This window comes from Labrus bergylta, chromosome 2, assembly GCF_963930695.1.
Source record: "Labrus bergylta chromosome 2, fLabBer1.1, whole genome shotgun sequence".
NCBI lineage: Eukaryota > Metazoa > Chordata > Actinopteri > Labriformes > Labridae > Labrus > Labrus bergylta.
Window position 1 is genome coordinate 21,979,201 of NC_089196.1, and position 17,921 is coordinate 21,997,121.

Below are 17,921 nucleotides of genomic sequence, written 5' to 3' on the forward strand. Positions count from 1 at the left end.
CTGATTTATGAATGAATCTTACCATATTTTAACCGAAGCATCAGAAAAGCAAATCTGTATATTTTTCATTTTTTTCTGATTTAAATAATATCATTTACATGAAATGAGGCATCAGCAGTAAGTAGTTCTGTTCTATGAGCATACATTCACATGTTCCTTTAAATATTGCAGTATTCATTTCAAATCATGATCAGTATATTTTTATTCCAGCATGCACTTCTGCCGTTATGCCGTGTATTAGTGCGTTTTCTCAGTTAATGATAACTTGTTGTTGTTGTTCCTCTTGCATCCACTAGAAGATGCAGTTGAGGATTTCATATGCTTTGAATCTGTGTCTGCTCAAAGATCAAGTTTCTGCTCACTGCTCTGATTCCTATCTACATTTTTCTTTTCCTGTACTTGTCCTCAAGGAAATGTTGTGATAAAGGTGTGAGGGTCTCACCCAGCGCTATATGTTGAGGAATGAGTATTTCAAGCTTGCACAGCAGTTTTTGCTTCTAGACAAACTTTAGGAATGCTGATCTGCTGCTTTTTTATGTTTTTCTTTTTTTTCTTTGCAGAAACCAGAAACAACGTATTTGTATATTTGAATTAAAACATACACTCAGAAAACTGAGACACAGTTATTGTTTATTCGCTGCTGCGGACCAAATCTAACAGGTTTGTCTCAGGGTTGATTTGAACCTTTTAAACTTTTCATTGAATTTTCTGTTTCATCGCATATCTAGGTGCCATGTCTGGAGGATTCAACTTCCAAGTCAATGACGGCGTGAACTTCACCCCCAGGCAGATCTTCAGCATCACTGCCCGAGCCTTAGTCCTCAGTTTAGAGAAGAACCGTCCTCTGAAGGTGTTCCCAGGTAACTATGAGTAAGCTTCATGAACATGAAATAACAACAGATTTCTGAAAATCTCATTAAAACTTAAGTGTGGTAGATGTGAGACTTGAAGGGGACTATTTTTAGCTACAGATTAATACACAGTGGTGTTACAGTGAGTATTTACAGCAGCAGGAGGGTGTATATGGGATTAACTTCAAAGAACTTGCAGTGGAAATGTTCTAAGACATAACTCTTCAAGAGAACTGGTGTGTCTCACAGGTTGTGTTTTTAGGCTTTTGAAACATTTAGGCCCAATACAACAAAAGGACAGGCTATTCATGGCTACACATACAACACATCATGTTTTATGAATTATTGTGAATTTGATTTATATGTATTCATTTAATTTGTTCACAGAAAAAAATCACTGTTTTGTAGTTTCCATTTAGCAAGCTGTGAGTCATGATGCAGCTGGACAGTTCTACTATTAATACCCATAAGCAGAGAAGTCATTTCCTTTTTTAAGTTCCTTATAAGAGTTTTTTTTATTCTGAGAATGTATGTGGTGTTTGTGACACCTCGTCCTTAAACTTCTGTGTATCTGCCGGATCTAACCTGCTTGTAAGTTCAACCCGACTGCAGTCTCCTTCCAGAATCCCTTTGGTTAGCTTATTTAGACATTTTCAACAAATCATTACTTTACACAAATACCAGACTGGTGCGTATGCCACTGTTAAATGTTTTGATGTTCTGTAGTATACTGCTTTTAAAACTTAAGGGCTAAAAATAGGTCGGCTGGGTGTCGTCTGTGTCTGCAAGTGCATTTTAAGGTTTTGTGTGATTTCCAGAGGTCTAGTTTGTGAGTTAGAGGGAGAGGATGCTGTGAGGGCAGAAAACTGCCAACTGGCACACTCTGCGGAGCTTCCCAGCCACAGGGTGAGTGGGTACTTGAAAAGCTGTGCCACTGTCTGACTGAGGCAGCCCTGTTTGTTCTTAGTGCCAGGCGGGGCAGAGGAAGGGGAGCTTTAACTGACAATAAAGGGTTTTGATGGGGTGAGGGGGGGAGATGAAACACTTTCTTAATGTGAAGGTAAGATTAATCTTTTCCTCCTGCCTTGCTGAGTCCTTAAATGTCGGGTGACTCTCTGTTAAATGATATTAACCGCCTCACTAAATGTTACCATGTGCTTCATTAAGGGAAGAGTGTAACCTCAGAGCACTGTCACGGTAAGTTGATGGTGTTACCTGCACATACCTCATTCATGTTTTAAGGACATTTAAAAAAAAAATTCTCAAGCCCTTAATGAATTTACAAAACCAGTTACAGAAAACAAGGTACTCTGTATCTGCATGAAAAAAAACATTGGCTGTGTTCAGTTAGAAAAGAGTGGTTTCCACAAAACAAAGGGAAACGTTGTTGTTCTAAACTTTACGGTGAAGCACAAAGTCAGTCGCCATTAAAAAAAAAAAGTTAAAATAACAGTTTTTCTCAGAAGTGTCTGCATGTTTTCATTTCAGGCTGGCAAAGCAAACTTCACAATGCAAAGAGTCAGGTTGTAGCCTCGGAAATAAAACTAATAAAGAGATAAACCAGATGAAACACATTGCTGAGGGAGAACAGCGTCACCTAAATGAGTTTGTAATGTAAATTCTCTCAGTTCTATGTCACATTATTTGTCTAATCTCTATTTTAGTTTACATTTTATTAATGTATTATTTACCCATATGCTTAAATACAAGATCAGTGAATATCTCTCATGTCGATCTTATCTGTCTTTGGAAGTAGTATCTTGATTTTGTTACATTTAAATATTGCAGCCTTGAATTAAATTATACATGACACACCACTTTTACATGCTGAAGCAAATATCTAACACTTTAAATAACCCAATATTCTACAGATTTAGAGCCAGATAGGTCTTCTTTGTTTAAAAAAAAAAAAGCCTGTCTCTGCTTCTTCCTGGAAGGGGGAAATTTCCCACGAGAGACAGACAAGAAGGGTGGGAGTACTCACGAAAAGAGATGAATGCATTTCACTGTGCTACGACCCCTTTTTCCCTATATCATTGCCTTCAATCATTTATCAGCATCCTTACAATCTTGTCAGTGTCAGAGCTGAGGAAATCTATGTAATTGTTTCTAAGAAGAAAAGAAGCTCTCAGTAGTCAGTCCCTGTCACCATAGGCAGGAGATGGTTCTGTTTACTTTTTTCCCAAAGTGGAAGATCACTGAGCCTTCAAGGAGCTGATCCACTTTTCATTTCTTGTTTGGATTTTATGTAACAACCCGCACTGCAGTGTGACAGAGCTGTAAAAAGTCTAAGATGTCTGCAAAGCAGCTTTAATTTGACACATCAAAGAACTCTCATCAGTTTTTCCCAGAGCTTGTTTTGCATAAATTGGAGCCAAAGAGATGTGTAACGCTTCCAGAGGGATAAACTAGCAATATTTTCTGCACAGCTGCACATAAGTTCTAACAGTGTGGTCACAATTATCTGAATACCAGACAAGTGGAGCCATTAAGGCTTTATAGATTCACTTTCCTGATCAGTTATTCCTGCTATTTCATCTGTAGGCTCATCTACACCAATCACAAACGAGGATTTACGAGCAGTGACCAATGACATCAGCAACACTTCACACCGCATCGTAACATTCAGTGTGATTCGGCATCCTAAACTGGGGCGCCTGGTGACGAGGCAGCCCGACAACTCCACTGTAGACATCTCAACTTTCACACAAGACATGGTGAGTGGAAAACCGAAGAACATATAAGAACTTCACATTTTATACTAGTACAGCTAAAAGCAAAATACAAGGATGTGAACTGGTTTAAGATGAAACAATAGGGTTCTTCCATTCATGTGATAAGTTGCCACTTGGATATTATTAATAATTTATAGTCTGCATCCCTACTCAGGAAATTTACTTTGAGCTTCTTTTGCTGAATGGAACATATAAGGCTTTTATGTATTATCTTGACAGACTAAAGATCTGACAGGGTAAAAGCTGTGCTTTAGAGCTGTACTTTATTTACTGCTGAGTGAAGAAGATTTAAATAAATAATGGAGTCTTGTATATAGTTTAGAGCATCAGTTCACTTTAGGGTGGCCTTTCTGCAGGCTGAATGTTGTGAAATCTGTTTAAGTTATTAATTTATTTTGTGAATTTGTGGTTTGCCTGAGGATCTGTGGTATTTATGTTCCTCAGGTGGACAGGAAAGTGGTTTGGTACATTCAAAACCCCATAGAGTCAGTGGGCTGGGAAGCCATGGACTCCATGACCTTCTCTGTGGCATCACCACCTTCCTCTCTGGACAGCCAGACTTTCAAAATAGACATTTCCTACGAAAATACTGGACCTGAACACAACACAGTCCTGCTTGCAAACACAGGTATGAGCAAGAGTGTACAGACATGCAGAAAGTTGTGTTTCATTGTCAGCTGGATGCTAATGTTATAATACTAGTAATGCTCATAGTAAAAACATACTGATGAAGAGCAGGTATGATGTTTACTGTGTTAACCATCGTAGTTAATCGAGGAAGCCTTTTATGTTACAAATGCTAATGTTAGCACCTCAGAGCTACATAAGTACAGTAAGTGTTTGAAAAAATCACTTGCAATTCAGCATTAAGACTTTTTTTTTATTACAAACTACTTGTGCCTTTAGAAATCTTCTGAATACTGCGTGTACCCAACCAGTCATACATATTTAGCACCACAAGGCCCATCTCAAAAGTTCCTGTTCTTCCTGAAAGTATTATATTTATACAGGAATATTTGGGAGGTAAAATAAAGTTGCTGTGACTTCATTAAGTGGATACGCACTGAGTAACTTCAAAAGTACCTAGCCCCCTTGGGAAAATTAATGTGGTGAAAGCACATAATGGAAATTCTGTTCATTGATGGATAGCCCCTTGAGATAAACCATCTTGTTTTCGTGGGGGTCCAAGACAAAAAACACCTAACAGTACAGTGTGATGAAGACACAGTCAAGCACAACATACACACATAAAGGCTTTCACCCACCCCTCCGACTTTATGTTGCATGCCAAGCCACTAGCATTGGTAAAAACAGAAGACCTTGTTCTTGCTTTAGTTTTTATTACTTGTCTAACAATGTTTTTCACTGGTAATGAAGTCAATGGTTGCTTGGTTCTAGGTGCTGGAGTAACAGAAGGGGAGAGTGTCGTAATTGATGAATCCAAGTTGGATGCCTCCAACCTGATGTCGAAGCTGCCGACCATTCAGCGGAGCAGCCATGAGGTCTGGTTCCAGGTGACCTCACTGCCTCAGCATGGTGTTATAGTGGTGGGCGAGAGAAACCTCACCAAGGAGAAACCTAACTTCTCCCAGTTCATCATTAACAAATATGGAATCACGTACAAGCACGACAACTCAGAGACAACCGATGATTCTTTTGTATTTAGTGCATGGATAAATCCTAAGGGCAAAACAGCACAACGCCCTGAAGATGACTTTGATGTTGTTGAGGAGCGTTTTAACATTACAATCACACCTGTAAATGATCAGCCGCCTTTGCTTAAAACCAAAGCTCCAAGTCTGAGGGTGGTGCAAGGAGAAACGATAGCCCTCAGGCCTGAAAATCTCAAAGTTGAAGACTTAGACAATCCTCCTGATGATATTAAATTCTCTGTGATAAGTAAGCCAAACAATGGTTATCTAGCTTTTAAAGGGAAGTTGAATGAGTCGGTAGTGAGCTTCACCCAAGCCCAAATCAATAATGGAAGTATCTTTTTCATCCATGATGGAAGCTCTGTCTCAGGGGTGTTCTACTTCAGTGTGACAGATGGCCATCATAAACCAATTTATAAACTTTTCAACCTCGAAGTGGCAGAAATCACAATTTCTGTGGTCAACAACACTGGATTGACACTAGAGCAAGGCAAGACTTCAGTATCACTGACCCAGGACAACCTTGATGCTAATACAAATGGGAAAAACAAAACTATTTACTACCAGATTACACGGCCTCCAAACTTTGGTAAACTTCTAAAGGACAACCAAGCAGTTATGCGGTTTGATCAGGAGGATCTTCAGACTGGAAGCTTGTCCTACCATATGATCTCCCTGTCCTCTGCAGAGGACAGCTTTGAGTTCACTGCCTTCACTTCAGAGGCAAATATGACCGACCAAGTACTCAATATAACTGTTCGACCTTTGATCCAGGTTGCTAAAGGTTTGAAGATTCCAAATGGAATTGATGTGAAACTCGACACTCATTTTCTTAACGCCTCGGACCTTGCGAAAATCAGTAACAGTGACCCAGTATTTCAAATTGTCTCCCATCCCAAGTGTGGGAAGATGATTCGGACAAAACCAAAATTGTCCAGGAAAGCTGTTCCAGTTGAGTCCTTCACCTTTCAGGAGGTGATGCAGGGAAAGGTAGCCTTCAAACTTGATGCAAACATTACTGGAGTTCAAGAGCTAAATGACTCATTGGTGTTTGTGTTGACAGCCGATAACGTCCAACCTGCTAAAGGGGAGTTCCACTTTACAGTTGTTCCGTATGATCCAGCACTTTTTCCAACAATAAAGAGTCCTGTGCCAACAACATCAACTGCTCCACAGACACCAATGCAGACTTCGAGAAATGGAACTGCTTCACCATTTATGTCTACAGCTTTCTTTACCACACAGCAACCAAGCCAAAACCACCAAAAGTTCAAGGCACGCAACCGCTGGGGAAACGCTAACAGAACTAGCATTTTCAGTACAACTCTTGGCAAAACAACTCGTGGACCAGAAGATTTTCCCTTTAGGAACACACCAGTCCGTGTCGAGTCCTACCCTAAAAAAACGTCCAGTCCACTCCTGGTTATCTTACCCCTGCTGGCCCTGCTGCTGCTCGTAATCATCTTTGTAGTATTGGTCGTCTTTCTTCGACACCATAGGGAAAGGAAGCAAAGCACTGCTACACCAAATGAGCAAACCTCCAGTGGTCTTCCAAACAGTCAGTCCTACCAGGGTCAACCCCAGAGGAGCACAGCAGTTCCCACAGTGACTGTTACTCCATTAAACCACACTTGTCCCGGTAGCCCTGTTTTTGATCGTCTATCACCAGTTAATCAGAGCTCAGCCTATAACACTATTGATTCAAATGTGCTTGTGAGTTCGTGGAGTAGTGGTTCCCCTGCTTCATCATCCCAAATCATTCACAGCGCCACTCCTACTCTGCAGAAGAATCAGTACTGGGTATGATCCTGCATAAACCAGCTTTGAGCTTTATGTGTTTGAAAATACTGTTACAGGTTTTGATACCAGATTAAAGTGTTAAGAACTTTGATGAAACAATAATCAGTTGCTGGTTTCTATCTTAAAGCTGCATTAATCTATATTTTTGTATCAAAACTAGATAAATTACAGTATTTTTTTAAGGTTTTGGGTATTCACTTGTAATGAGGAACAAATAGGTATCACCCCACCTCTGCAGCTTTACAGAGCTTTTAGCCTACTTTAGCTAGTTTTTTTTGGTTTATAGCGTTTTACTCTATGGCTCAGTATCACCTATGTTGGTCAAACATTTCATTTGAAGCAGGAGCAAACTGTATACAAATGACAACCAGGCAAAGTTTCAAAACAAAAACAGTTTAGTTACCTGACTGCTGAGGTAGTTTGTCAAGAGTTGGTGGAGTCTTAGCCAGAGCTCAGATGTCACCGTATTTCCAGAAGCACAGCTCCAAGGGTATGATGATGTTGATGTTTGTCAGCTGGATGAGTAATTAAGCATTTATTGTTAAGTTTTGTAATAACAATTTTATTTGACCACAATACTGTTCAGTGAAGCCCTTGATTGAAGCAAGTTTTCTTTACCCCCTAGTGGCCTAAAACTGGTTAATGCAGCTTTAAGGATGAATAAATAAAAACTGTGGCCAAAGGCCATTGCAATACATTAACCATCATTTAGACAGCTTTGGGTAAACACTGGTTTACAATCCAACACCAAGCACTGCTGTATATTTAGTTGGTGAGACAGACTTTGGAAATGTTGCTAAACAGCTACCATTATGGTAAAGTATGACCTGTGTTTTGTGCCTAATGTGTGTTTAATTGCTCAAACTGTCATCTTGTCCTTATGCACGTTGAAGTCTCTATCAGTTATGGTCATAAGATGATGATGCTTATAACAGCTCGACACTGTGAATTACTAAGACTGACACTGGCACAAAGATGTATCGTCTAAGGATTTCTATTGATTGTGCATATTTTTTTATTGCTGTTATGTATTATATATTATAACATAGCAACTTTTATAAACTCAGGTATTTTGTTAACTGCCATATATGTACATGTTACCTTAATGAAGGGTTGCATGTGTTATGAATAATTAAGGTCTTTGTCTAACATTACCAGACACAATATTTTAAAATCTTAACATCTGTCTGAAATGCTTCACAGTATTGCTGTTTCTTTAAATGGAACTCTAAAAATGGCTGGTGTTGTACCACTGTTAAAACATTTGGTTTAATCACCCAGATGAAATCACACTGGTTAAAATGTAAGCACTGTTTTTCAATTGTTTTTTTTAAATATTTTATCATTCACAGTATTTATATACTTTAAAAATTGTGCACAAAAAATTGCTTTCTCATACCAACTCTCACCTGAATGATTTGAAATCAAATTGTAAGCATATACTGTACTATTATCAGTTTCACCTACAGAATAGATCTGTTTGTCCAACCACTGTAGAGCGGACCACCCTATAATAATAATGTTTTAAATACAGGACAGGAATGAATTACCTTGTGTGGTGAGCCAATAATTCTCTAGCAGTTGGGCCAGTTGTTGGTTTCTGCGACAAAGAGCTCATGTATTTGAATACTGACAAGACACTGAAAATGCTTTCCCCTGAAACGATAGCTGGTATTTATTATAATTACTAAAGCTAATTATAGCACTGGGTAACTTGCATCCTTGGATTCCTCCAATTATCTATCGTAAGGTCTTGGTTGTTTGACACTGTAATCATGTATCTACTGTAAATTAAGGTACCTTATTGACTGACCTTTTCAACAGGCTATGGGAGATACGGTCACAAAAAATACTGTAAACTTAAAGAAATAACTTTGTACGAAAGAGAAGTGTCCAATCACTGTGTATTCCAGTCTCATCTGAAACTTGCTGTGTAACAAAAGTGTTGTATTTATTTATACCATATTTTTAATAAACCACTTTCAAAATGTTGGAAAGAAATTCATGTCTGCCTTTATAAATCAGCATAATCTCACAAAGTGTGTCTGTATGACCTGTGCAGTGTTTTCTTCAGCCCACTCCTCATCTTGCAAGATTTAATAGTATCCAAACTGTCCCTATTTCTTCCCCTCCAAAGAGTGTTTTTTCCGATCACTATAATTTATACAGTAGTTGCAGCCTCTTAACAAAAGATACACTGCACCAAAGGACCCATTGTAAAAAGATTAATTATCACCATTACCTCTCCCAGTTCCCTGCAATTACTTCAATTGTAGTTTCCAACATCGAAAAGCACTTAAATCAGCGGGACTTTGTCACATAACTTACAAGAAGATGTTTTGTGTTTCCCAGCTCAGTAGGAAATGTGTTTTTGTCGGCACAAATGTCCTCTGAAAATCTCATTTAAACTGGTAATATGATTTGGAAATGCACAGCATTCCTTTTGTGCAGCTGTGAGTCAGTCCACATGACTGATGATACAATGTCAAGGAAGCAATTAGTTGTTTTCCTGATCTCAAACACACAACATGTTATCAACTACAAGGGTGTATGTCACATGTGCAAAGGTTAGTTAAAGATTGTAATCAAAAATGCAGCTCAGGATCTGAAGACAGTTCTTTGCTTTGTTGACAGTAAGTGAGCCTATAGGAATGGTGAGAAATGGCATCACATGCAAGTTGCAAAGTTAGCGCAATGATGTCAAGGCAGACTCCACCAACAAGGACCTCACTGGGGAAGTGTTTTTAACCAGAACTATGTCATTTATTTCAAGGAATTTCCAACAATACTCAAGACTGAACATCATCGAAATGTTCATTCTTTCATTATTGCAGAAATGTTCAGAGCAGAGTCAGATGTGTGACACAGTTCAGAGAAAGATGAACTGGAACCTCAAAATGAGCAGCAAAACCAACATATTTCTTTGACAGTGACCAGACAAGCATTCTAAAGATAAAGTGCTTAATCACAATTTCCTTTTTCCCATGCCACTAAATTTTTTTTTTTTTTTGGGTCAATTCAGAGTCACAATCAACTGTACTGGACTATTAAACTATTTAAACCTAATAAAAGTTTGGTTCCAGCAGTAAGCCTGCAAGTATCTAGAACAAATGTACTAATGGTGTACCAATAAAGGTACCAATAGACACCCAGTTAAACAAAGAAAAGCTAACATGGCTGCATTTGTAGCCCTTAAGGCTATTTAAGCCGCTGTAACAAAGCTGGCTTTAAATATTTGCTTTGACACAAATGTGACACGATTGTGAATTTATAATATTAGTTCTACTGCTTTTTAACTATAAATGATGTAATTGCTATTAGCACCTCGATGTGCAGCATCGAAAAAAGGAATCTGGTAGAATGATTTTGACAGTGCTGTGTCATGCTAGCAATGTTTCATTGAAACTGCTAATTAACCGAGTGAATCAGCGCCCATTTGCCAATATTTTCAGGGATTTAAACTGATCATGGTCATGGTTGTATTCAAATTGAATACCATGATCAGTTTACATCTGTCTGTTTGAGAGGTTAAAGTTACAATCTAGCTTATAAATGTGAAAAACCACGGCACTCTCCTAAGTAAAACACCTTTATTAAATCGACTATTTCATTAGAAGGTTTAAAAAAGCAACGGCTAGCAGTGAAGAAAATATATTTTTCAATGTTTTTAGACTGGGATGAAGATAAATAACAAAAGTTTAACCACCAGTATGTGAAAGGGTTTGTCAAATATTGATGTAAATGGACTTGAGCTTGTATAACACTATTCTAGTCGTCTGAGCACTCAAAGTGAGTTTTACACCGCATGTTCCACCTACCCATTCACACCTATTCTCAAACATCAGAACTAATCCCATTCATACACATTCATACGCCACCGACGAAGCAACAGGAGCAATTTGGAGTTAAGTGTCTTACCCAACGACGCATCGAACATGTTGCTGCAGGAGCTGGGGATCGAACCTCCGACCTTCTGAGAGACGACCGACTCTACCAACTGAGCCACATCCGATGTTAGGGAGACAGATTATCTCAAAGTATCTCAGGATTCAAATCATCCGCCCACTCCTCCACACATTCACAAATATAAAAAGACAGACCTATTTAAACGTTTCTTGATACATCACCAGCCTAAATTCAGCCCTACTCCAACTTGATCAAACCACTATATTCTTTATTTGTGGCCTCAACTACTCTGCTTCAATAATTCATTGAACTAAGTGTTGATGTGACATCATGCACACATGTAAAAACATGCAAATTTATAGCCCATCCAACACAGTTACACATGCTGAGTTTGCCTGTTTGTGTTCAGTGTTTGTGTTTAAAACGACTGCGCTACATCTGAAATACGATTATCCAGAGACAAGAGCAGGCCAGCTCACGCTCTATTTATCCACTGAATTCTTGTGCAAAGATGCATGGTTTGTTTTGTGTGTCAAAGCAAATTTATGGTTCTGGTCTGGTTGAACACAACAAGATGGAAGACCGGGTGGATATACAGAGACACAGATGAAGAAACTCAGATACAAATCTACACACAGTGTTAAGAATTCACTTTAAAATATTTTGTGGTTCTTCCACACCACACTCACAAAGTAAGACTCTCTCTGTTTAAGTTCTGCATTACACAAAGATAGAGGTACACATGATCGGATTAAACACAGTTTACAATCTTGTCCAAATGGATATTCTCTGCTAACTATTCTGCTAAGTAATTAGGATTCATTTTCTGTGGACCCATGATGTTTATGTAAAAAAAAAAAACTAAAAAAAACATGCTAACTTAGTTTCTTTGAGTCTAGGAAAGTTGAGAATTTTCACAGAGTAAGTGGAATATTTGACCTGCTGGTGACAGGTCAATATGTTCAGGAATTACCAAAGATGTAGGAACTAATCCTCAGGGCACCATGAATGGCTGCATAAAGTTTCATATCAATCTTTCCAACTGTTTTTGAGATACTTCAGTCTGGACCACATAGGTTGACCTGACAGAATACATGACAAACAATACCCTCAATTTAAATCCCACAGGTCTATGGAAAGGCTTATCATGATGAACCACATCGCTACTGATGGCATATTGTGTAGGTGTGTGTCATGATGTAACATGTAAATGTCTCAGTGCTAATCTAAGATCTCTGTTAGCTTTGTGTGACAACTGTTACAGAGCAGATCTGGAGCATGGCCTGTTATCAGTTTGAACTTTAACATCAGTGATTAAAGATGTAATTTCCTGCTTATGCAGTGACAGATTATTTTAATTATTATTTTTAAACATTCATTTATTTCAATGATTTTATCAAGTATTATCACTAGAACATGTCCTCCTGATTTAAAAAAAAAATGCACTATTTTATCCTGTTGGCTTGTGTCATTCTGTGATGAAGGACATACATGTAAACTATGTACATTCAAATTGGCTCATGACAGGAACTCAGCCCTTACGCTGAAGGGTTAATGAGACTATGAGAGATCTGTACTTCCATGAACAAAAGTCAGACTATATCCTCAAAAGGAGGAAGCTGCTGTTAAGCAAAGCTGACATTAGAGTACTAAGAGTTACAAAATGTAGATGTCTGGCAGGAAACGGTCACATGCTGGACACCGAGAGCAGTGACTTCAAAGTATCATTACGCGACATGTCTGGATGTTAGCTCTGGACTTTTAACACACTTTCAGTCCAGCCTTTTCATTTTGACACTGACATTCAACATTTTGCAGATAATACAGCTAATTTCCCAGCTTTTGTGTGAGGGAATCCAAGAAAGAGTCAGAGAGACATTATTAGTCAGGGTAAGTTATTTCTCTAAGACAGGGGTGGGCAACTGGCGACCCATCAACCCTAAACGTGGCCCTCAGGTCAACTTTTACATATCAATTAATTGGAAACATGAAGAAAACATGACAAAATCTGCCAGAAATATGTCCATGATAATATTTGATCACTGGCATATGTTGAGTTAAATTTGAGACATAATCGACTGTAATCGTTTTTGTATCCTACAATTTGGCCCCTCTGGCAGTGAGAATTAAATGAATGTGGCCCTTGCTGTGACCAAAGATATCATAGGGATAATTATAATTGAATGGTTGGTTATTATGGAGCAATAACAAAAACTCCCTGAAAGATGAGACTTAGGGACATGGGTTTTCCAGTTTGGGAAAATGTACAATTACAATATTACGCTATTCAGTGATTTATTAGCGAGAGTAATGTACACCTTCCTCTCGGCCTATTTATCAACATTTAAAGAGTGACAAGACAGTGTCGAGGTTACTTTTGTGAGTGAGTTAGAGATAAGTTAAGCAGAAAGTATAATGCCATCTCCAACTGAAATAGTGTTTTTTTCTCTACCTACCTTTTCCTCCGTATGTTGATGTGTGAATTATTTGGTGTAAGTAAAAGAGAATGTGACGTCAGATGTTGCTTTCTCTCATGTGGTTTATTGGTCCCTAACTGGTGTATAACACAAAATTGTAGTTCTTTTAAGCTTTAAATGGGTCTTAAGTTTAATGGAGAAGTAGGCTACAGTAATAGTATTTGTGCGGGGTTTGGTTTGGGCCGTGGTAGAGGAGCTCACAGTGATATCTTTTCATGAAGCCTAGAAGTCTTGGTGATGCTCCTGCTTAGGGAAACAATGCTTGTTTGGTTCAACAGGGTTTCATTCTTTTCAGAGAAACCCAGATGGTTAATTGAATCTCCGAAACCACCATGTACATTTTACAAAGACTTTTTTGCTTTCAAAAAAAGACTCCCCCTTTTCCTTATAAACTATCACAAGAATTACAACAAAGTGTCATTAAGTTATCCATAAAATCTAATCAAGGCGTGTTAAATACTGCAGAGGGTTTCAGAATGTAGTGTGCCCCTGTTGAAAGTCATGGTGGTTAAAAACACTTGTGCATACGTTGATGTAAAGCAAACCCCCAGTGGAATCTATAGCTTTGATTTCTAAAGGCTCTTTAGTCATGTGGCATCAGTATCACAGGCTGATTTTTTTTTTTCAAAACTAAACTTGGTCCTGCTGTTTTTCTTCGTCAGCTGGGGTAATGATTGGCTGTTTGGATTAGCAGATTTTAGATTGGTAATTTACTGCCCTCTGTTAGAGGACATTTAAAGACTTGTTGTAACCATGTAGTTGTAGTGGTTACAGGATCTTATTTGATTTCAAATCCTTTATAAACAAAATGACACCTGGAACTAGAGGGCACATCATGTTAATGTTCCTTTACAACCTTATGTTTCTATCAGCATCTGAAACACTTACTCACACAGTCGACTAAAACATGTACAAAATACACGTGGTTAACTCTCACATGCCCCACTGTCCATTGATTTAGTGATTCCCTGTCAAATGCAGTCTGTAGATCCATCCTCACTAGGATAGACACATGTCATGCAGCAGATGTTCGTCCTGATGTTGAGTTTACCCTGAAGCCCTGCACCGAGTCCAACGTCAATCATATTGTCACCATTAATCACTGATGAACATAATGAACGAATGAACAGATGAATATAAAGGGAGGGATGTGATGTGATGGGTCTATTGACATAGAGATCGTCAGCATTACGAGCATGTAGAACTACACTGATCAGGGTCCATGTGTAAGCCTGTGAACACTGAACTTTAAGAACAGTAGGAGGTGTGTTAGAGAGGTCAGACCACCAGAAGTCCTTGTCAGCTGGGAGATTTGATGACTGTGGTCTGTGGCAGACGGCGGACAAAGAGGGCGGATAGCTGGTTAGCAGTGTGCGTCTGGATGTTCAAGTGGGTGTGTGTGTGTGTTAGATTTTTATTGGTACAACTAAGAAAGAAAAGAAAGCTAGAGAAAAAATAGTTGAGTCTTTAGTAATAAATTACATTTTGTTTTGAGACTTATCTTCTGTTATCTAAGTGAGGAGTTTTAAATGGGTTATGGAACCGCCTAAATTTTGATCTGATGATTCACAAAAGCAAATCCAGACCATAAAATAGACTATCCCTTGTGTTATTCTGAAGTATGTGTTAATGCTGACATCAGGTCAGACGTGAAAAGTGATTTTAAGTTTGATATATTGCTGCATTTACAGGACAGGATCAGTAAGACAACACCAAAACCTACAAAAGTGAGTGCTTCTCATAGCTGCTATTTCTCAAAGCTGTTACAAAAGAACAACAACATCCTGCCCCTGTGCGATGATGTCATGAGAAAAACACAATTAAACCCCAAATTGGAGTCAATTTACAAAATTCCAGCATTCAGGAAACAAAACAAGTTGTCAAAGTTGGCTGCAGTTCTCACCAGACTTTGCTCTTTTCACTGAAGAATAGAGGAGCAAACGTTTCCAGGTTTTGGATGATCCTGTGCAGGTCATTGCAGATTTGATAACTCAACAAGTTATTCTGGCAATATATAATCAGAAAGTATCTTCAAATAATTATCACTTTGATCAAATAAAGCCAGCAGGGATGTTTCCAACAGGAATGTTCACATTTGATCTAATCTTAGGCTGTTGACATTGTTTTTGTAAACAAATAAATACCACCATATCTTTAAATTTAAAAACTAGACGATACTTATAATTTTAAGTTTGTGTGATTGAAAACATCAATGGGGTAACCCGGGGTAAGAAAACAAGGGTGTGAGCTGGAAAAGTGTCCTCTTTACTTGTTGTTCTTGCTTGTTTATTGTGATTAGAGCTATACATGAAACTCTCTGATGGGGAAGGGGGAGGGGAAAATGCGCGTCAGACCACAAAGACAAAAAATGTTTGTTGTGTGTGTGTGTGTGTGTGTGTGTGTGTGTGTGTGTGTGTGTGTGTGTGTGTGTGTGTGTGTGTGTGTGTGTGTGTATCTTGGAGAGCAGCCAGAGAGGTGGGGGTGGGAGGGCAGTCAGCGTTTTTCAGACTTCATGAATGAGGCCCCACTGGAGCCAGCTTCCTGTGTGAGGGCTATAAAAACAAAACCGGGGCTGAAGAATGCCGAGTGCTCCCACGTTCCTGAACGTTCTGTCAGGTATACAGGACACGCAGCAGGTCCTCCTCCCTTTCCTTGGCTAAACAGAAAATACAACAAATCCCACGATGCAAAGCCATAATAAACACAAGCACATGCAAATGTACATCTCTGAAGGTCAAAGCTGGGCTAGAAGAGTCACACAGATGTCACACAGAAAAAGGAAGAAAAAGGAAGAGGAATTATCCAACTACAGGAGAGAAAAAAGAGGAAGAGGAGTAGGAGCTGGCTGGCAGACATAATGGTGATGAACGCTGGTTGAAGGGCCCCCTCCGATTGATTTTTTGCCTAGGGCCCCAACAGACTCTAGAATTGCCACTGGTTGTTGTGAGACGACAGCTAACTCAAATGGAATAGTTTCATTCCTTTGGGGGTCAGAGAGGTTGTCGAAAAAGACATAGAGTTCATCCTCTGGGGACTATGACTATCATTAGGAAATTTAATGGAAATCTTTTTTGTCAATAAATGAAATACATCATAAATAGTAGCAGCATATAATGAGAAAGTTTCTCATCAGTGCAGTAAATAATGTAAACCAGCTGGTGTAATCTTTAATGAATGAAAACTATTTATAACATGAATGTAAGGGTGCTGCTGTGCTGAGGTCAGTGGGTGATATCATGGGAGCTGCTGACCAAGCACACATGTGTGTATGGTCATACTTCCCTGGAAAATCAAGAAGTGCTTTTACCACAACTGCATGTAAGCAAAATATAGTCTGGAGAAGAAACAGAGAAAAATGATTCAGCTCTTTTCTTAATACAGACACATTTCAAGGATGATTCATATAACAGACAGGAACTAAAAAGCAAATAAATAAAAAAAACAACTGAAATGCTGCTGACATGACGCCTGAAAAAGTAAAAATAGCATTACAGATATCGAAATCAACAGACGTTTTGGAATAAACCCTTTGACTTATAATCACTTTGTGGAAAGTGTAATGTAAATAAACCTCATTGGCCCAGATATCATGACCTCTGGGAGTGCTATAAGAGCCTGTTAGAGTTAAGTACATTTCAGCACGTTACACCCACACAGGCTGATACTTTACTTACTGCTCTGTCTGTAAAACTATCAGGTGCTTTTTAAAACCATTACAGAAAAGGTCAGACATGTTGCATTCCAGGAATATAAAAAGAAGAAGAAATAATCTTAATATAATTTTTGCTCCGAAACAGGTGAACATATTTGCTCATGCCGTCGTCAACCATCAACAGATTATCTCTCTGACCAAACTTTCCGGTTACACAGACAAAGCAGCTCGCACAGAGTGAAGAATGATGATATTTTTCACACATGTGAAGACAGGGGATATATCATTTTCTTTAATATCTATTTTTGAATAGTAATATACCTATTAAGGTGAAGATTTCCAGGTCCAAATTTAAGTTTCCAGTCCGGGTTTAACCGGTGCAGTAATCTTCAGAAAAGAAAGTGAAATTCACAGGACACGCGCATACACAGTTTCTTTTTAACATGTGAAAGTACCACTGGGACTGTTACATTAAGCCAGCTATTGGGAGAGATTTCTGTGTTTTTTGTCCCCTGAGAATGTGAATCTGTGTCAGCCCAGATCCCCAGTGCTCTGTGTTCCCAATGATCTGGAGCCTGTCTGCTCTGTCAGGACAGGGTCTCCCCTCTGCCTCCGTCGGCCCAGACTCTGATCAAAGGCCAGCACTGGCTGTAATTGAAAACAGATCCAGCCAGCAGGAATATGCTGAGTACAGACAAACGCCTTGCATTCCAAAGCCATGAACTCTGCAGAAAGAGACAGAAACAATACATGAAGTTTGCCTTACAGATGAAGAGGAAGGGGCTGGGGTGATGGGGGCAGGCTCTGTTCTGAAAACCTGTAATGCATGATTTTTATCTGTCTCTGCA

General features: G+C 38.9%; 1 protein-coding gene across 1 annotated transcript in view; it reads left to right on the top strand.

Annotated features, from left to right (window-relative positions):
- The window catches only part of cspg4ba (chondroitin sulfate proteoglycan 4ba), a 28,465-nt gene extending 19,437 nt beyond the window's left edge, over positions 1-9,028 (top strand). Inside the window, exons 7-10 of the mRNA XM_020643871.3 lie at positions 729-860; positions 3,396-3,568; positions 4,031-4,214; positions 4,985-9,028. Of these exons, the coding sequence (XP_020499527.2) occupies positions 729-860; positions 3,396-3,568; positions 4,031-4,214; positions 4,985-7,044 (2,549 nt within the window). The 3' untranslated portion in view covers positions 7,045-9,028. The remainder of the gene's footprint in view (positions 1-728; positions 861-3,395; positions 3,569-4,030; positions 4,215-4,984) is intronic.
- Positions 9,029-17,921: the final 8,893 nt, after the last annotated feature.